General features: G+C 43.7%; 1 protein-coding gene and 1 long non-coding RNA gene across 2 annotated transcripts; one reads left to right on the top strand and one right to left on the bottom strand.

Annotated features, from left to right (window-relative positions):
* Positions 1–2,693: 2,693 nt before the first annotated feature.
* LOC132512732 (uncharacterized) lies at positions 2,694–3,517 on the bottom strand. Its single transcript, XR_009538306.1, has 2 exons — positions 3,424–3,517; positions 2,694–2,844 (listed from the first exon to the last, which is right to left on the bottom strand). It is a non-coding gene; the product is annotated as an uncharacterized LOC132512732 (long non-coding RNA).
* A 1,474-nt stretch (positions 3,518–4,991) lies between these two features.
* Positions 4,992–20,639, top strand: LETM2 (leucine zipper and EF-hand containing transmembrane protein 2). The gene is given in 11 exon segments (XM_060136708.1): positions 4,992–5,038; positions 6,445–6,898; positions 7,740–7,857; positions 7,860–7,882; positions 12,192–12,329; positions 12,745–12,945; positions 14,552–14,671; positions 17,665–17,778; positions 20,002–20,094; positions 20,412–20,510; positions 20,625–20,639. Coding segments are annotated over 11 exon segments (1,422 nt in total).
* Positions 20,640–20,897: the final 258 nt, after the last annotated feature.

Raw genomic sequence — 20,897 nt, 5'->3', positions numbered from 1 at the left:
GAAGGCAGAGCCTTCCGCACCCCAACCCAGAGAGACCGGCGGGCTCCCCGCCCGTCACGTGCCGGGCCCTGCGCTGCTCGCGGCTAGACCTGCGCTTTGAGGGATGAGGGCGTTTGTCCCAGACAGAGCTCACGTACGCAAGAATGAGAGGACGAAGCGGGAGTCAAGATTCTCTGTAACCCTATATCCCTCCCCATCCTAGGAAATTTATGTGAAACAATAGAAGGTACCAGGTACGTGACACAGTAAACTCCTCTTGCAGGAGTGGGCCGATTTGGTGATATTTCCTGGGGCCTGGTGATAATGACTTAGAACGTCGTAGCACAGACATGAAAGTACAAAGGAAACACAGGCAGCGAACAGATGAGGAAACCAATACTCCGTTCTGAGAATAATAAAGTCATATCAGCACTAGACCTTAGACTCTCCATCGACGTTACAGTGCTGTATCTATTTGGTACCGTTACGGGCAATCCCTGCTACCTTTATCTTTAAATACCCCTTAAACAGGAAATTAAAAGATTCCTACAGACCAATTATTTTCATGATTTCTAATTTTGCATTCGTTTAAAACACACACACAGCCCTGTTAATAATGCTAAGGATGATATTCAGAATTAAGCATTTCCATTACTGTTAATCATTAACTATTTCTAAATCTATGCTTGTGTGGTTCATATGCTTGTGGCACCAAAAGTTAAAGGAATCAATAAAAGCACAGTTTTGTTTTAAATGTCTTCTCCAAAGGGGGCCACACCACCTGAGCTTATTTCAAATGTTTGATTCTATCTCCTGGAAAGAGAGGTTAAATTGGTCTTTTTTTCCCCTTTCCTATGATCCTTTCTATCTTCATCCTTCTTTCCCACCTTCCTGTATTGACAAGAGTTTAAAATTAAACTTACGTGAAGTAAATGCATAGTCTCTTCCTGCATAACATACACATTGTTAATAATATTTGATTTGGAGCCGTACTTAGGGAAATGGCCATTAAAATAATAATTTACATTTTTAGCATCTAACATCTTATGAGGTTCAGAGCATGTTTTCTATTCTTCATAGAAAGTGAGCAAACAGTTCATTAAGAAAGCACCCTGGGACTTCCCTGGTGGTGTAGTGGTTAAGAATCCGCCTGCCAATGCAGGGGACACAGGTTTGAGCCCTGGCCAGGGAAGATCCCACATGCCGCGGAGCAACTAAGCCCATGTGCCACAACTACTGAGCCTGCGTGCCTAGAGCCCATGCTCTGCAACAAGAGAAGCCACTGCAATGAGAAGCCCATACATCACAACGAAGAGTAGCCCCTGCTCGTCACAACTAGGGAAAGCCTGCGCGCAGAAACAAGACCCAAAGCAGCCAAAAATAAATTTAAGAAAAGAAAATTTAAATTTTTTTCTAAAAAGAAAGCAATCTAACACAATTCTCAGGACCAAGATTAGGGAGAAAAAAACATTTTTGTTTGTCTTCTGAAGATTATATTAAGAAACTCATTACATGATAAATCACTTATCCTGAAAGTCAAAAAAATCACCCGGCCTGATAAGAGAAGGCAGACATTGTTTTGAACCAATGGATTTCAATGAGAAAGATTCTTAAACCTTCCCTTTTTAAAATGGAATTGCTGACATATGGCCATGGCAGAAAATCTAGCTCATCTTTCAAATACTGGGCTTGGAATCGTTCATCTGGTTTATGAATACTTAATGATTTTCACTGTGCCTGGTTGTAAATGAATACAATGCATGAATAAGAATATTTCCCGGCATAAAATGTCTCCCAGGGAACTGAGAAGAATATTTTTGCATCTTTTATGATCTTTTGCAGAAAAGTACATGTACATGATAGTGCAGTGATTAATTTATGAAATTAATGTGAAAATTATACCTACCTAGCCTTTTAGAGTTCAAAATTTACCATCGGGAATTTTCAGGGAAGGAAAGGTAAAGAGACTTTATAAAGCTTTGTAGATTTTGTTAACTCTCGTAAACATAGAACGTGAAGTGAAACCTTTCGGTCTAAAGTTGGGTATCAGACACGCACAAAGGGCCCTCTAGTGGCCAAACTGAAAAGTTTTGCCTATGTAACAGTGGATCCATTTGGTTATTAGCTAAAAAATGCTTTGTGGATTAAAAGCAGTCTACATTTTTTTAAAAAATGAAATTTTATATACCGCCATCTTTTATTCTTATAAATGTGCAGCCCAGATGAGTAAGGTCTGTGGTCAGTCACATGTTAAGAGAAGTATTCCCCGTGTGAAAGCAATTCCTTCCTGTCATGTTAAAGTAGAGCCACCTAAATTTTGTTTTCCTTCTAGAGCCAGATAAAATGGATGGGTAGAGATGACTGGGGATAGAGTACATTTTTAGATCTTTCACTTTCCCAAGATGGCTCAGTTCCCCATCCTAGGAACTGAAGTGCCCCCAAACCTGCAGTGCCAATGTCATTGCACAGCTACTATAATATACATTTTAAATGTTATTTGAGAAACGCAAACTACTGAACATAACCAATATCTGTTAAGAGAACATTTATAAAGCAATTTTATTTAGTGGAATTCAGATTTCCATATGAAGATTTCATAGCATTCCAGTTTTTGGCCCTGGATATAGGAGAGGGGATGTTTTCCTCACCATTCCCGCCCTTTCTGCCACTCCCTCCCCTCACTGCTTTCCCCGCCCGCAGTTGCGGAGTTGGAAGGTGGGGGAATATATCAGAGTGATGTAATTGGTGACTCCCAGATAGTCACCATGGCGACTATCAGGCATATTACGCGACTGGTAGGGTAGGAGCTTCTTTAATCCAGCTTCAAGGAAGGGTGTTTTTTTTGGGGGGGGGTGAATCCACAGCCTACAGAGTGTGAACAGGCAGAAAAGCGTCAGTATTGAGCCCCCCAGCATAAACACTCCTTAAACTAAACCCAGTAGAGAAGTCATTTCGCCGGTGAGAACCAGACCTTGCGGCCCCCTGGGCTGCCATCGCGAGGGACGCCTTAGCGCCCCAGAATCTGAGAGCTCATTGGTGGGTGGTGTCGTCACTCAGAGTGACGTAATGGCTGAGGAAAGAGGTGGAGCCATAGAGAGTTGGCTTCTGGCCCTTCTAGCTGGGGGAGCTGTGGGAGGAGGGGAATTGGGAAGGCGCTGGAGGACTGAGGCAGCAGTTCCGGGGAGCCTGCCGTAGGAAGTAGGGGTGGGCGGGCCAAGTCCTCAGGCTGTTACTTGGTGGACCGCGCCTGCCTGTTTTCCTCCGGAGCCCGCTCCCTCCGCATCCTGCTCCTCCCATCAGCGCCCAGATTTCCAGACAGCTTCGAGGCCCCACCCCGCGCTCTCCTCAGCCCCTGACCTCAGCCCCCCGCCCGCACCCCAACTTTGGGGCTCAGGCTCCATCCCCCCTCTTTCCATGCTTGGCCTCCTCATTTCTTTTCCGTACCCTGTGTCCCGATTCTTCTCGCCTTCCTTCCATACACTTGGATCGCCAAGGCTCTTGGTCCCCGTGCCTGCAACACGCCCGCTCCAAAAAAAACCCAAAGACCCCGCCCCCCGCCCCGGGACCCCAGCACAGCAAACTCAGCCCAGCAACACACAACGCGCACAAAAGTCACCGGCTGGGGAGGCCGAGAGCGCGTTTTGCCACCGTGACGTCGAGAATCTAAGGCAAGGGTAACGGGGGGAGCCTGGGGCCCGGGCGAGCGGGCGTGGCGGCGCATAGGCGCAGGCGGGGCTCGCCGCCTGGCTCCGCCCCGCTCGCCGCCCGGCCCCGCCCCGCCCCGGTCACGGCCGGGCACTCCTGGGAAGTGGTTGCCCACAGTCCAGGCGACGAGCGCCCGTGGCCCGAGAGCAGATTAACTGCCCGATCGGGTCTGGCCTTCCTCCAGCAGGGGGCCACACGCCCTTGGTCTGGGTGCAGATGTTCCGAAGTATTATTTGAATTCTTGCTCAAAATGTCAGGTCTGTGGTTGAGGTTTCCGTACCGGAGGGATTGCTACTCCTTTCCCAGCTTCAGGAAAGCAGAGTTGACACTGCGAGATAATAAGGCTCTTGCTGCCGTTGGCTGAAGAGCGCCGTAGGATGCAGAAAAATTTTGGTAAAGCTTAAAGGTTTAAAGCTCAGTTTGGGCTCTTTGGAGGGTCACGAGCATAGGAAACCCACTTGAATTACCTCCACTTGAATTATTAGTAGGTGCCATGCGTATTTTCATTGCTGAATGAGTACTTTCAATCTCTAAATGTTGGCAGCAGCTTGTCCAAGTATGGAAAAAAGCTAATTGAAAACAAATCCAGAATATTTACTGTCTACCTGTAATTTAGGCTACAAATAAGCTTGTCTTGATTTCTTAACTACTTGGCAACCGTTCAAGTAAATTACTCAGTACTGTTGACCAGAAATCAAAATGTCTTTGAAGACCATATCACCATCATGAACATCATCGTATTCGAGACCATTTCTATTTGTTGGGATCTCAAATAACCATTCTCAAATCCAGGGCTAAGAAAATATTATTCGTAATCGTTGGAAATGCTCTTGAAGGAAATTTTACACCTTGAATAAAATATGCAAATTTTCTACCCTTGCAATAGTTAAAAACACTTCAATCCTGATATCTGTATAATTGATTTTTTTCTTTTTCCTTTGGCTGCATTGGGTCTTCCTTGCTGCCTGGTGGCTTTCTATGGTTGCTGCGAGCCGCGGCTACTCTTTGTTGCAGTGTGCGGGCTTCTCATTGCAGTAGTTTCTCTTGTTGCGGAGCATGGGCTCTAGGTGCGCGGGCTTCAGTAGTCGTGGCACGCGGGCTCAGTAGTTGTGGTGCACGGTCTTAGCTATTCCGCGGCATGTGGGATCTTCCCGGACCAGGGCTCGAACCCGTGTCCCCTGCACTGGCAGGCGGATTCTTAACCACTGCACCACCAGGGAAGCCCTGATGTGTCTTTAAAGTACTGAATTGTTTACTTACTCCTTCTGTCTAGGTCCCTATGTTGACTTGTTGAGACAAACACAAATATGGCCTTCTACAGTTATAAAACAGTCTTAGCTATTGCCCGAGCAAGGTAAGCCTTGGAATTCCACCCCCCAATATTTATATAAACTTTATTTTTCTAGTTGGAAAAGATACATGTAAAAGAATAGGTTTAGTACAAAATTAAAGCTTTGTTGGTTTTAATTGTGTTGGTTTTTAGGAAGCTGACATTTTAATGTATTTAAACTTACCCCAGATTTTCTATATGCTTTAGAACTCAGGCTGAGTAATTTTGTAGAAGTGTGGGAACAGGTAAGATACAAGATGTAATGGCTTTAGAGTGACACCTCTGTAATGAGGCCCTTAGATGTAAAAAGGAGTAAAACGGCTGGTAAACAAGCCAATTCTAGGGTATATACCTGCCCCAGTAAGGTCTGTTATCACTTATTTGTTCCAAAGAATATTCACTGAGAACTTACTGCATGCCAGATATGTTGTATATTTTCCCTTTTGGCCATTCAAAAAGTGCTATACTTGGCACGCTTCAAAAATAGACTGAAAGAATGGAAAAAGCCATCTCTTTGCCCAAAGAAGTCTCTTTGCCAGAAGTTGTCTTTGCCTAGATGGGTCTTATTTTTACTTTCAAACAATCTGATGTGTCAGTTTAGCTGAAGATTGTGAGTTGTCACAAAACTAGATTGTAGAGATCCCTGGTTGGGGAGCCCAATTCCTTTTTTTTTTTTTTTTGGAATTTTATTTATGCAGCAGGTTCTTATTAGTTATCTATTTTATACATATTAGTGTACATATGTCAATCCCAATCTCCCAATTCGTCCCACCACCACCCACCCCCCGCCACTTTCCCCCCTTGGTGTCCATACGTTTGTTCTCTACATCTGTGTCTCTATTTCTGCTCCGCAGACCGGTTCATCTGTATGCGGAGCCCAATTCTAACTCTTAATCCTAACATTCTTTAGGAATCTTAGGTGAAGGGCATTTCAGTAGTAAGTCCCTCTCATTTGAAGGAGTCCCTGGGCACTGCATAGACAAAGCAGTATTGTGTGATTGGTTTATCCCCACACGGACCATGAAATGTCTCATTCAAACAATATATATATCATCAGTAGACTAGCTAAAGACACAAGTGTTCCACCTGTTTTATGATAATAGAGACAAAACTTTCAAACATAACCCAGGGTAAAAGAATGTTTGCTTTTTAAATCAATAGTCACAGAGTTTCTAACTTGTAGTATGGCAATTATTCTTAGGAATTAACTTATTAATATTTCTCTTAGAGTATATCATTCACCCATGAAGCATACTATCCTTCAGCTGGGCTCAACAGTTATATTTCATTCATTCATGAACATAATCTACTTTTAAAATGCAGGCTTAAAAACGATTGTTCTATTTTTACCAGATAAAATATCTATTTCTTTAATTTTTTGTCTTGTAATAGTATGTGCTCAACTCAGAGGATGTTGTTCTTTATTCCAGATTCCCTAGCCATTGTGTCCATCCCACCAGCTCTTCTCACTCCCCATCATTTGCATTTCTTCACTTACCAGATTCCCATTTAAATAAAACATATATGAAGAACTATGGCAGCAAGAAGTACTCCTGTCCTACTCAGACAGGCCATAAAGTACTTCACTTAAGGACTAGAGTAATACAAAAGCTGCACACATCTGCTTACTGGCTGCAGGAGGTCCCGGGTAAACCTCAGCTGGAGCAAACCGCAAAGAAGCCACAGGTGCCAAGCCCTCAGCCAACAGAAGAAACTGGAGTGAAGATTAAGGAAGAAAAGCGATCTTATAGGCAGATAATTATGGATGAACTTAAATATTATCACAATGGATTCTATTTGCTTTGGATTGACACCAAAGTTGCTGCCAGAATGGTTTGGAGGCTGTTGCACGGACAGGTGCTGACCAGACGAGAGGGACGAAGGGTAGGGCAAGAGTCATAGTTGCGAAAGAAAATGGAAAGTTAAAATGAACTATTTGGAACGAACTTTTTTTTTTTTTTTTTTTTTTTTTTTGCGGTTCGCGGGCCTCTCACTGTTGTGGCCTCTCCCGTTGCGGAGCACAGGCTCCGGACGCGCAGGCTCAACGGCCATGGCTCACGGGCCCAGTCGCTCTGCGTCATGTGGGATCTTCCCGGACCGGGGCACGAACCCGCATCCCCTGCATTGGCAGGCGGACCCCCAACCACTGCGCCACCAGGGAAGCCCTGGAACCAACTTTTAAGTTCCACTTCAAGTTCATCTTAAAAATCCCAGAGTAGGAATAGTAACTCATGGTGAGAATCAGAATTTCTTACTTGTCTGCAACTGACTTGCTGTACAACTTTAGGCAGTGTTCCTAAAATTTGTGTATATTTGTCCATGGAATGGTTATAATTGTGTTTTCTAATTTCTCCAAGGGGTTGAGAGGCTTCAAGTTTGATCTGTGCATCTGGAGTAGAAACTGCTGTTAATATATTAAGTATATGCATTTGAAAAAGCAATTTTAACAGATACCATGTTATTAAAGTACAGACCCCTAACTTAGATAAAAGCTCAGAGACACCAATAACATGTTTTGATTGTCATAGATTTCATTGAAGATATCCCATAAATATTACTTCAGAGCTATGGTACAGAGGAAAATCTGGCCTTTCCATTTTATAAACAGCTGCAGAAAATCTGTCTTGGTTTTTTTTTAACACTTTAAGAACCAAGGCAGGCTTTTGTTTTTGTTTTTGGCGTGTCCTAAAATAATGACTATTTGCATATGCATTTGATTCTTTAGCTGTTGAGAACGTGTGCTGATTTATTCCGCCTGGTTCCATTTATGGTGTTCATCATTGTTCCCTTCATGGAATCCTTATTGCCAGAGTTTCTGAAACTCTTCCCAGAGATGTTGCCATCATCTTTGAAAGTGAATCCAAAAAGGTATGTAGGATTTTAAACTTTTAAAAAAATTAATAGATTTTGTTTTTTAGAGCAGTTTTTAGGTTTACAGAAAAATTGAGCAGAAAGTACAGAGGGTCCCCACATATCTCCCTCCCCCTGTTATTTCCCCCATTATTAGCATCTTGCATTCGTGTGGTACACTTGGTACAATCGAAGGACCAGTATCTATACATCAGTATTAATTAAATCTCATACTTTACATTAGGGTCCACTCTTTGTGTTGTATAGTTCGATGGGTTTTGAAAAAAAAATAATGTCATGTATCCGCTATCACAGTATCATACAGAATAGTTTCCCTGCCCTAAAAATCCCCTGTGCTCCACCTTTTAGTCCCTCTTCCCTCTTCCCCTAACCCGGGGCAATCACTGATCTTTCTACTCTATAGTTCTGCTTTTTCCAAAATGTCATGTAGTTGGAATCATACAGTGTGTAACTTTCTCAGACTGCCTTCTTTCACTTAGAAGATGCATTTAAGGTTCCTCCATGTCTTTTCCTGGCTCATTTCTTTCTATCAATGCATAATATTCCATCGTACGGATGTACCACCATTTATCCATTCATCTATTTGAAAGACATCTTAGTTGCTTCCAGTTTTTGGCAATTATCAATAAAGCTGTTGTAAATACTCATGTGCAGGTTTTTGTGTGGACACAGGCTCTCAATTCATCTGGGTAAATACCTAGGAGACCAAATTGTTGGATGGTATGGTAAGGCTATGTTTAGTTTCAAGAGAAATAGACAAACTGTCTTCTAAGGTAGCTGTACCGTTTTGCATTCCCACCAGCAAGCAATGAAAGTTCCTGTGGCTTCATCAGCATTTAGTGCTGTCGGTGCTTTGACTATTAGCTATTCTAATTGGTGTGTAGTGGTATCTCATTGTTATTTTAATTTGCAATTCTCTAATAACACATGACATTGAGCATCTTTTCACATGCTTATTTGCCATCTGTGTATCTTCTTTGGGGAGGTGCCTGTTCAAATCTTTTGCCCACTTTTTAATCGGGGTGTTTTCTTTTTGTTGAGTTTTAAGGGTTCTTAGTATATTTTGGGTACAAGTTCTTTATCAGATATGTGTTTTGCACATATTTTCTCCCAGTCTTAACTGTGTCTTTTTCAGAGCAAATCTTTTTAATTTTAATGAAGTACAACTCATCAATTTTTTCCTTTCTTGGATCATGCTTTTGGTGTTGTATCTAAAAACTCACTGCCAAACCCAAGGTCACCTATATTTTCTCCTGTGTTTTCTTCTAGGAGTTTTATAGTTTTGAGTTTTACATTTTGAGTTAATTTTGGTGACAGGTGTAACATGAGTGTCAAGCTCTTTTTTTTTTTTGGCCTGTGGATATCCAGTTTTTCTAGCATCATTTGCTGAAAAAAACTATCCCTTCTCCACTCAATTTTAACTTTTTACCATGAAAAAATAAAGAAAACAAAAATCACCTGTTACTGCAGTGACTAGTTGAACAGTATGCATGATTTATTCAGCCAAACAGACCATTTAGTGCTTGTGAGTAGTCCCTGGGAAGAGGGTGTCCTTCTTTGATGGTCACTGTGAAGGTGAAGCGCTGGACCACCGAGGCAGCCCCTGCATCCTCTCCATCTGTGCCACTCTCCCAGACAGATGGATGAAGGCGTGGACACAACACTAGCAGAGGACAGAGAGGGCAACTTTGAAAGCAGACCAAGAAATGTTTCACGGAAGAGGTGACCACGGACCTGAGACTTTAAGAGTAGTAGAATTTTACCACACTGTTTGAAAGGCACTCTGGATAGAAGGAATAGCACTTAAGATGGCTTAACAGTGTAAAAGAGTATGCCAGTCAGAGACCACTGACTGATTCTTTGTGGTTGGAGCAGGGAGTACAAGGGGATGGGTGGGAGAAAATGAGACAAACGTGATGTGTTGGGGTCAGGTTGGAAAGCATCTACCACCCTAAGGAATTCAGAATTTGACAGTGGTGAGTAATGGAAGGTGTATGTAAGCAGGGGGTGAGAAAAACAGTAATCTCTATTTTAGATCAATCTAAATAATCTAATCAACCATGATTAGAGTTGTATTTTAGAAAAACAAGTTGCTGGCAGGAAGGATTAAAGAGGGCAGAGCCAAGTGAGGAAAACCAGCCGGAATGTTTTTGCAGCAGCACAAGAGAGAGATGAAAAAGCCGGAATTATGGAAGTTGCATCAGGAGTGAAAACTTGAAGATAGATTTGAGGGACTTCCCTGGTGGTCTAGTGGGTAAGACTCCGCGCTCCCAATGCAGGGGGCCTGAGTTCTATCCCTGGTCAGGGAACTAGGTCCCACATGCATGCTGCAATGAAGATCCCGAGTGCCGCAACGAAGACCCGGCGCAGCCAAAGTAAATAAATAAAATATAATAATAACAGTAAATAAAATAAAATTTCTTAAAAAAAGAAGAAGATAGGGCTTCCCTGGTGGCGCAGTGGTTGAGAGTCCGTATGCCGATGCAGGGGACACGGGTTCGTGCCCCAGTCTGGGAGCATCCCACACGCCGCGGAGCGGCTGGGCCCATGAGCCATGGCCGCTGGGCCTGCGCATCCGGAGCCTGTGCTCCGCAACGGGAGAGGCCACAACAGTGAGAGGCCCGCGTACCGCAAAAAAAAAAAAAAAAAAGAAGATAAATTTGAGACAGATTTAAGGGGTAGAATCAAATTGCAATATTTAACTGCCTGGCAGTGGTTTAGTTTACTTACATTTAAAGTAAACAGGATCTAGAATTAATACCATAGGATTCCAAGGAAGGCATTAGTGAATGCAGGAAGATGGGGGGAATGAGGAAGTGATTTATCTAAATATTCCTCTTTCCTCAGCACTACTCATTCCCCAGACATACATATATACACATCATGGCCACAGTTTTAGACAATACTGTCTTCTTTGCTTTGTTCCATGAATAGAAGGGGAGCACGAGAGTAAGCGTGAGTGTGCTAGCTTTCTACTCACACCAAGTCACAGGAGCATGCGCTTCTCTTTCATGGTACTTATCTGGTATGCTTTCACATTAATTTGTGGAATTACTGGATTATCATTAGTCAATAATGGTTGTCTCTCCCATTAGACTAGAAGTTCCATGAGGGAAGGGATTCTTATTTGTTTTTGCTCATTTTATCCCAGCAGCTAGCACACAGTGGATGCCCAATAAATAAATGGATGGATGGATACAGATGAATGAAATGGATGGCTAAAAGGGTTTTAATGATGGTGTTGCCACTGTGTAATTTTGGGGGCTGATTCTTTTAAGATCTTTCTAAAAAAATCAATGATCACTGTGATTGGCTGGTCATTAGAATCTCTTGGGCAACTTAAGGGGGAAATGTATATATATAATATATATATATGTGTGTGTGTATATATATACTATACACACACACACACACACACACACACACACACACATATATTCCTGTTCCTCTCTACTCACCCTGATCATGGTTATTTTTTTATTTTATTTTATTTTATTTGGTACGCGGGCCTCTCACTGTTGTGGCCTCTCCCGTCCGGAGCACAGGCTCCAGACGCGCAGGCTCAGCGGCTGTGGCTCACAGGCCCAGCTGCTCCGCGGCATGTGGGATCTTCCCGGACCGGGGCACGAACCCGTGTCCCCTGCATCGGCAGGCAGACTCTCAACCACTGCGCCACCAGGGAAGCCCCATGGTTATTTTGAAAATACTACCACACTGCATCTGTGATAATGAATGAGGATTTAGAAATACTGGTCAACATAGTGTCTTAAGAGTATACATTTAATTCTCTTTTATATAGTGCTTTGTTCATATCTGTTATGGCACTTAACTCATTGTCTTATAATTGATTCTTTCTGTTTTCTTCTTAACCTGTAAGCTACTTTAGCTTAGAGTTAATTTCCTAGTTTTCTTTAGTTTGTGGCCCAAGCAAAATCGGGGGCCACTCACACTAGGGGTTGACTTGACCAACGGCCTGGATGGCTTGCACCAGGTTAAGAGACAGTATGTATCTGTTCTAAATAGTGACAAAGACTTCCATTGAGGGGACATTTTGGATCTATCAAATACTTATGATCATTGTATCAATGAAAAATAAAAGGTAAGATTAAGGAGACAAGCTGCAAATCAAGGCTACTTTTCAATTTGCTCTGGTTATCACAAAGCGCCTTCAGTTAGGTCTGAAAATAATATTCATACCTGAAATAGGGATGACCGACAACAAAGCCAGTTGTCTCTCATCTTTATCTACCAAGTTGTAATCACAAAGAATTAACTTTGATTAACTTTTTCCTCTTCTATTATGAAGGAAGAAAAACAGAAAAAGAAAATGGCTGCAAAGTTGGAACTAGCAAAATTCCTTCAAGAAACGATTGCAGAAATGGCAAGGAGGAACAGGGCGCAGCTGGGGGATACCTCCACCCAGTTCGCATCCTACATCAAACAGGCGTCAGTCTTTTATATAAAACCGGACAACATATCATCATGGAGCTTCCAACTTGTTTATAATCTCTGAATTTGCAAATATCTAAGTTACAGAGATATAATATTGCAAACATTTATGGGAGTTTGCAGAAAAACCTATCTTAAAGCCATCGATGTGTTGAAGATGTTGATAACTTCTTGGAAAGAACAGTAGAATGAGACTCAAACTTCCGAACTGCTCCTAATTTTTCAGTTGATTTAGGCTGACTTCCGACAGATTTTTTTTTTTTAACTCCTCTTTGTAACACAGGGCACGCTTCCACTTCCAGACAGAAGACACAATCCATAAATGCTTTGGCGTCTTTCAAATAGCCTACAGGGAAGATTCAGTTAAGTAGGAAGCACGTTTTAATCAGCCCCTTCGTCCCACTACCTAGGTCCAGACAGGCCACAAGCCCATCACAAAGGAGATGGTTCGCTTTTCCAAACTCTTTGAGGATGAGCTGACCTTGGAGTACCTCGATCGATCTCAGCTGGTGGCCCTTTGCAAACTTCTGGAACTGCAGTTCTTTGGAACCAACAATCTGCTCTGCTTCCAGCTCCTGATGAAGCTGAAATCTATGAAAGCAGATGATGAAGTAAGAGCTGAACTACAGCTGTAGGGGATTAACCAGGCCTTGGGGACTGTCTTAGGGTGGCTTTGTGACAAAGTGCAGTGTCTTCTGTTAGGTCTGCTCAGGGGCTGGTTCTGGAAGAATGAGTGGTTTAAACCAGGGGGTCCCCAACCCCGGGGCCACGGACCAGAACCGGCCTGTGGCTTGTTAGAAACCGGGGCCGCACAGCAGGAGGTGAGCGGCGGGTGAGAGAGCAAAGCTGCGTCTGCCACCCCCCCATCGCTCTCATTATCATCTGAACCATCCCCCTCGTCACCCGGCCACCCCCGTCTCAGTGGACAAGTCGTCTTCCACGAAACCGGTCCCTGGTGCCAAAGAGGTTGAGGACCACTGGTTTAAACAAGCACTGACAACCTGAACCTTGATTACTCACTTGAGGAGTTGCCTGTCGTAGTCTTTGGAAGGCCCTTGTAAGCAGTTAGTAGTTTGGATGTCTTAGCTGGGACTAATCTAAAGCAGTTAGGGTCTGCTGGGAAGGAACAGCAACCCAGTAGATCCCTGAGAACAGCAGATTCCACCGCCAAGGACAGCGCGTGACCCCCTGTACCTCTCCTCTGCTTCTCCCCACACAGCTGGGTGAGCCCGCCTGGTACGAAGGGGTGGCAAAGGATAATGCAGGGAGGGAAGGCAGGACCTCGACATCTTCTGGAAGAAAAGGGCACCATTTGGACTATAGCTACTAATTAGAGTCCTTAAAAAGTGGGAAGAGGGGCTTCCCTGGTGGCGCGGTGGTTGAGAGTCCGCCTGCCGATGCAGGGGATACGGGTTCGTGCCCTGGTCGGGGAAGATCCCACGTGCCGCGGAGCGGCTGGGCCCGTGAGCCATGGCCGCTGAGCCTGCGCGTCTGGAGCCTGTGCTCCGCAGCGGGAGAGGCCACAACAGTGAGAGGCCCGTGTACCGCAAAAAAAAAAAAAAGTGGGAAGAATGTTTCTTGAATCTGAATCAGTTGCTTTAAAAGCATTCTGTCTGAGGGAGCAGAGCTCCCAGAACTGAGAAGGCAGGATCCCATCGGCCCCATTTAGATGTTTAGGGGTTGCTTTTAGAACTTTGGAATAAACAATACCGGTCCCAGAAGTACCACAGTCTGGGGTCATACCAAGCAGAAACTGTGTTAAGTTGTTTACTGAGGGAGTTTTGCAGACCAGGGAGCTGGGGCCGTTCCTGGGGTCGGGGAGGACCACCACCCAGACGTGCAACAAATGGTCCATTGAAAGCTTTTGAAGTGGAATATTTTTCTATGAGTCTTAAAGCTGCCGCGAAAGGGAAGTGGAGTAGAGCTGTCACAACCAGGCGAAAGGCAACGCAAGAGGGGAAAGAATTACCTTGGGGACAGGCAGTTGAGGAGTTCTGTCAACTTCTCTGATATTATTAATACCTGTTGGCGGGATTCCCTTCATGTCAACCACTGCACCTCCCGAGGTCACCTTGCTTTATTAATTGCCTGGCCTTTGCAGCAGTCAGCGCGGGGGACAAAGTGGGAAAGTGACAGATTCTGCGTTTCCCCCGATTTGTTGGAATTAGGTAAAATTGGAACCAAAGGATCCAATACCGTTCCTTACGTTTGTTTCAGGTAATTGCCAAGGAAGGGGTGAGTGCTCTGAGCCTGTCAGAGCTGCAAGCGGCCTGCAGGGCCCGGGGGATGCGCTCACTGGGTCTCACTGTGGAGCAGCTGAAGCAGCAGCTCACAGAGGCAAGTAGCAGCTTTACTGGACCCTCTTCCCCGGAACTCTCTCCCCTGCCATCTGCAGACCTCGTTTTGTGATTTGTGCTTTGCCATCTTACCTAATTTGCCTTGTTTAGTTGAGCCGTTGGCAGCTGAAGAAGCTGGATTTATTTATTTTTTAATTAATTAATTTATTTTTGACTGTGTTGGGTCTTCGTTGTAGTGTGCGGGCTTCTCATTGCGGTGGCTTCTCTTGTTGCGGAGCGTGGGCTCTAGGCGTGAGGGCTTCAGTACTTGTGGCACGTGGGCTCAGTAGTTGCGGCTCGTGGGCTCTAGAGCGGAGGCTCAGCAGTTGTGATGCACGGGCTTAGTTGCTCCGTGGCATGTGGGATCTTCCCGGACCAGGGCTCGAACCCGTGTCCCCTGCACTGGCAGGCGGATTCTTAACCACTGCGCCACCAGGGAAGCCCTGGATTTATTTTTGACAGAGACACGGTAGGTACTCTATTAAAGAGTTCTCTATTGCTGCTAACACACCACCACAAATGTAGGGGCTCAAAGCAGCACCCATTATAGGCTCATGGTTTTGCAGGTCAGAAGTGCAGGCTGTTTTCCTTTCTGGAGGCTGTGTGGGAGACTCCACTTCCAAGCTCATTCAGTTTGTTGGCTGAATTTAGTTCCTTGCAGCTGTGGAGTGAGGTCCCCGTTTCCTTACTGGCTCCCAACCCCAGGCTACTCTCAGCCCTGGAGGCCCCTCCACCTGCGTGAACTTCTCACATGACGTCTAGCGGCAGATTTAAGGTCTCACGTGATTAGGTAAGACCTACCAGGATAATCTTCCTATTTTAAGGTCAACTGACTTGGGACTTGAAGTATATCTGTAAAATCCCTTCATGGCAGCACCTAGATTAGCGTTTAATTGAATAACTGGGAGAAGGTGTGGGTACACGAGGGACTGGAAGTCTTGGGACCATCTTCGAATTGTACTTCCTCTGGGTATTATAAGGGCCTGGGCAAAAGCTCTGACAGAAGGCCTGTCGTCCGCGTGGATCCACCTGGAGCCACCTTGCCGGGGGCTCAGCCGGCGTTGCTTTCCCAGTTTGTGCCCCAAACCAGGGTCAAGTGTTAGCTTTGTAACAGATTTCCCCTCAGATAACATAGTCTCCCTCAAATAAGAGATTTTAACTGAGTGTCAACGCTTTACAACAAAGGAATAACTCCTGTTACAATCCTCATTCCTGTAACTGTATAAAGTGTGTACTATGGAGTGTACACAAATTATCTGGGAATAGGAACCACTGTCGTGACTTTGAACCCCGTCAGGTAGCTATTTCCTCTTCCATGTCGGACCTGCTCTGGTTGGAAGGTGAGCATGTTATCAAGGGGTATTTAAACATCATTTATTTCCTGAACATAGAGTATTAAGTGACTTCATACTGTCAAATTGCTTTCTTGAAAGGATGTATCATTTTACAATGCACTTCAAGGGGGTGAGAATACTAATCCAGCCATACAATATTCAGCACTCTGTAATGTAATTCCAAAAATCCTATGCTAGGATACGGCTGACATTTCACAGAAAGGAAAAGCTAAAAATGGTAAACCTAGGAAACATCTTAACTTCAGAAAAAGATAAATTAAAACTATGCAATTTGGGAATTCCCTGGTGGTCCAGTGGTTAGGATTCCACACTTTCACTGCTGAGGGCCAGGGTTTAATCCCTAGTCAGGGAACTAATATCCCACAAGCCACATGGTGCAGTCAAAAACAAACAAACAGGGCTTCCCTGGTGGCGCAGTGGTTGAGAGTCCGCCTGCCAATGCAGGGGACACGGGTTCGTGCCCCGGTCCGGGAGGATCCCACATGCTGCGGAGCAGCTGGGCCCGTGAGCCATAGCCGCTGAGCCTGCGTGTCCGGAGCCTGTGCTCCGCAGCGGGAGAGGCCACAACAGTGAGAGGCCCGCGTACCGCCAAAACAAACAAACAAACAAACAAACATACAAAAAACTATGAGACTCCACATTCACCTGTTACGTTGGGAAAGGTCAGAGTCTGGTGACACACCGAGTTGGAGAGGATGTGAGGAGAGAGGCACTCATGCATTGCTGGTAAAATCCTCCATGGAGGTTTGGCAATAGCTTGCAAATTTTAAAAATGCACTTACTTTGCCCTAGAAATTTCACTTCTAGGAATTTATCCTATATTCTTGCACATGTGCAAAATGATATATCTACAAGGTTATCTATTGCAGTACCATTTATGACAGCAAAAGATGGAAAACCGTAGAATAATCAAATTATGGCATTTCCGTACAATGGATTCCTTTACAGACGTTTAAAAAGAAGGCAGCTCTACATCATCTGGTATGAATCAATTTCCAAGATATTTCAGAAAGCAAAGGACAAAACAGTGTGTATACTGTCACACTTGGTGTAAAGATAAACATAAAAATATCTATTTTATATGCACAGAATATCTCTGGAATATTGTATCAGGAACTGGTATCAGTGGTTGCTTCCAGGGAGGGAAATAGGGTAGCTAGAGAATAGGGTAGAAGGCAGGCTTATTTTTGTTGATTAGATTTTATTTACCTTTTGAATTTTGTCTCTTGTGCGTGTATTATATCTATCTATATACACATACATATACATACATACATTTAAAGTTTGGCCATTTGGTACTTGAAAACTTACATCTCATTCTAATGTTAATTTCTTTGGTTATGAATGAGGCTGATGTATTCTTTCACATTATCGACTTCATACTGAAGAGAAGATACTTAGCTACTTTGATCCACAACTGGTTTGAGAGTTTAACTGAACCTCCCTCTCAGACTCTGAAAGCGAGAGGCTGCAGGGCCCAAGCACTGGTGCAGAAGCCAGGAGACGTGTCCCTGTCCTTGTTCTGCCCTTAGTACTCAGCGTGCGCCTGGGGGCTGTAAAACCAGGGAAGAGTAGATGACCGTGGGTCCAGCTCCCACGTCCTGTGATTGTCATGTTTCATCCTCCCCCCATTCTCCAGTGGCAGGACCTCCACCTGAAGGAGAATGTCCCTCCTTCTCTTTTGCTTCTGTCCCGAACCTTCTACCTGATAGATGTGAAGCCAAAGCCAACTGAGATACCACTCAGTGGGGAGGTAAGTCCTGGGTCGGTGGGGAATCTGGACCCCAGGACTGGGGCCTCTCCGCAAACCTCCATTTCCCGTTACAGTCAGAGTAGGCATTTCTTTTGGCATATCTTGGAATTTGGCCCAAGTGGCTTTAAAAATCTTTAAAAAATGAAAATCACTCAAACCACCTCTAGCTATGTAGCTGTTACTATCTTTAGGAGTCTTATTTGATTTAGGAGTCTTATTAGGAGTCCAGTTTATTCTTTCTCCTTAAGTATCTAGTCTTTTTAGCGGGTTTTTTTCCCCCACCATTCTTTCTCCTTTGAGACTGAATGGTTCCTGTTCTTTCATGTCTATTTCATTTGTCCAGATTCCTATTAATTTTTTTAAGGTTTTTTTTTTTTTGATGTGGACCATTTTAAAAATCTTTATTGAATTTGTTACAATATTGTTTCTGTTTTATGTTTTGTTTTTTTGGCTGCGAGGCGTGTGGGATCTTAGCTCCCCGACCAGGGATTGAACCTGCAGCCCCCTTCACTGGAAGGGGGAGTCTTAACCACTGGACCACCAGGGAAGTCCTCAGATTTCTATTACTTTTTAAGCAGTGAATGGCCAATCTAGAATATAAACAGTTCTTTTTGTCTTCCTTCAACTCTTTTCCTTAATCATTTTTTTATTGCCTTGAACTCAGCAGCCTTTTTTTCTCCTGGTGTTTTACTGAAGAACCCAGGACTGGCCCAATCACTAGAGCATCTTGCTCTGGGTCCATCAGAAAGGGCCTCTCGCTTCCCTACTTTGTGGCTTCATGTCTGACTCAGAACATGCATCAATGATAGAAGATGCTGCACGTGTGACTGAGCAGATTGAACTAAGTACTTTGGAGTGAGGACCAATCATTTTAAATCTTAGTTATGCTATTGACTCCTTGGGCAAGCCAACAAAAATGATACAATGTCTCGCATGAAATATGTACTTCAGTAGTTTTGGACCTGATTCATAAATGTGACTTCTGAAAGGGAAGTGAGATGAAGGTCTTGGAAGAAGTAGGGCCTAATCATATTTCAGTATGCTTGGATGTGCTCAAGTGATACTTGAAGAATAAAACTAATGCTTAAGGATCTTAATCTTCAATAAAGCTTGTGGAGGACAGCCAAAAAATAAAAAATAAAAATAAAAATAATGTACTTCAGGAAACACCATCTTACTTTCCCTTTCCATATTTCCAGAGACTAATCTGGATTTGGGCTTTGTCCAGAAGGATTCTAGGGAGACTAGGAGCAATTCTGGAACATAAACCATGTTCTAATAGGCTGCTGGGTTCTTACATTTTCTGAGACAGACCAGCTATTTGTCATTTTTAGACTGCCCTTCAGTAGCAAAGAAATTTTGGAGTAGCAAAATGTCTTAGAGCTAAATTTGAGTTTCAGAATTATTCTAGAGGGGCATAAACTCTTGATCCAGATGTTGTTTCTGGAATGGTTAATAAAGACCTAAGAAGTAAGGACAAGCTCCTAGGCATTTTATTGTTGTTGTTTTTTTAAATCCATGCTTTTAAACTTCTCCATATATACAAAATGAAAACAAGTAGCATACTAGGTTCAGTAGAGAACTGAGAGACATCAAACTGAATATACTATAGTTTTGGATATACGTAGACCCTTTCCCTCCAAAGTACATGAAGAAATTACTTACTTCCAAAGAGCAGTGATATATTTGCTTTTCAGATCTAATTAATGTAATTGTTGAAGGCAGATTAGCTAGCTCTTCTAAAATACTACTCCCTCCCTCCATTTTCCTGGTGTTGCAGGGCATCTATTACGCAGCACCTACCATTTGAATAAGTCAGACAAGTTTATCACTTATTATTAGACACCATATAAAGATGTCACTTTTGACTAAGTTATAGCAATGCTATTAGAAACTGATGGGTAAATGAGAAATGGCAACTTTTGTGTTTTTTTTTTTGAGAGTGAGAACAGGATCAGAATTGGCAAATCAGTAGCTTGTTAATAACAGAGGATTTTAAGTATCAGAATCTAATTAGAGTGCAACTAGGGTGCTCAAAACTCAAAAGATAAATAATACTAAGTTGCTATTTCAGGGACATGTACTTCAATATGTTACTCATAAAGGAAGTCAGGGATTTAGTGGAAAGCAAATTGTGCTGGAAAGTACCGACTACCGTAGAAGTGCTTCTGAGTTTCAGGAAGAACAGAAGGCTTAGCTTATATAAAACATTTCTCTCCCTAGGCTCCCAAGATGGATATTCCCGTGGGATCACCCACTTCCTCTGAATCTAAAGAGAACATGGCGGGTTTAGCACTTCAACTGAAGGGAACTAAGGTTAGACAATTACTTTTCATTTGCTTAAGTGAAAATAACAAGAAGTTAATTTCTCTATTTTTCACCGCCTGAATGAAACTGAATTTCAATACAGTGGTGTTCTTTAATATGGACTTTTTTTTGGTACTGCTTGATCTGTTTCTAAGAAAGTTCAACATCTGGCTATATGTACTTAGGTTCCAGATTTTGCCTGTTGAGTCCAGTGCCAGATGTGAAGTAGCTGTTTCAAGCTCCTGGTAGCCATGGCAGGGTGACTGTAGACCCAATATACCTTTTGCTGTAAGTCAGTAACCCAGCTCTCAGCTCTGATGTTTAAGGATGAAGAACTGATACAGGTGCCGCCAGCTACATCATCACTTACACCATCAAATCCTATTTCATTATGTAAAGGATCCATCACTTCTGCTAAAGAAGCTGTAAGTTTCTAAAAAAAGAAAACCCTTTCCCTCTAGTTACTTTTAAGGGCAGTGAGAATCTAGAATTATAACTGTTGCAAAACACCGCACCCTGTCTCCCTGTCTTCCAAAAAGGAAGCTGGAGGCTGAACTTTAGTCATCTTTATAACCACTATTTTTTTTAAAAACTCCATGACCCGGGGCTTCCCCGGTGGCGCAGCAGTTGAGGGTCCGCCTGCCAATGCGGGGTGCGCGGGTTCATGGCCTGGTCCGGGAGGAGCCCGCGTGCCGCGGAGCGGCTGGGCCCGTGGGCCATGGCTGCTGGGCCTGTGCATCTGGGGCCTGTGCTCCACGGTGGGAGAGGCCAAGGCAGTGAGAGGCCCGCGTACCGCCAAAAAAACAAAAAAC

Source organism: Lagenorhynchus albirostris, chromosome 21 (genome assembly GCF_949774975.1).
Source record: "Lagenorhynchus albirostris chromosome 21, mLagAlb1.1, whole genome shotgun sequence".
Classification (NCBI taxonomy): Eukaryota; Metazoa; Chordata; class Mammalia; order Artiodactyla; family Delphinidae; genus Lagenorhynchus; species Lagenorhynchus albirostris.
Note: the sequence above shows the minus strand (reverse complement) of the source record. Positions and strands in the feature narration are given on the sequence as shown.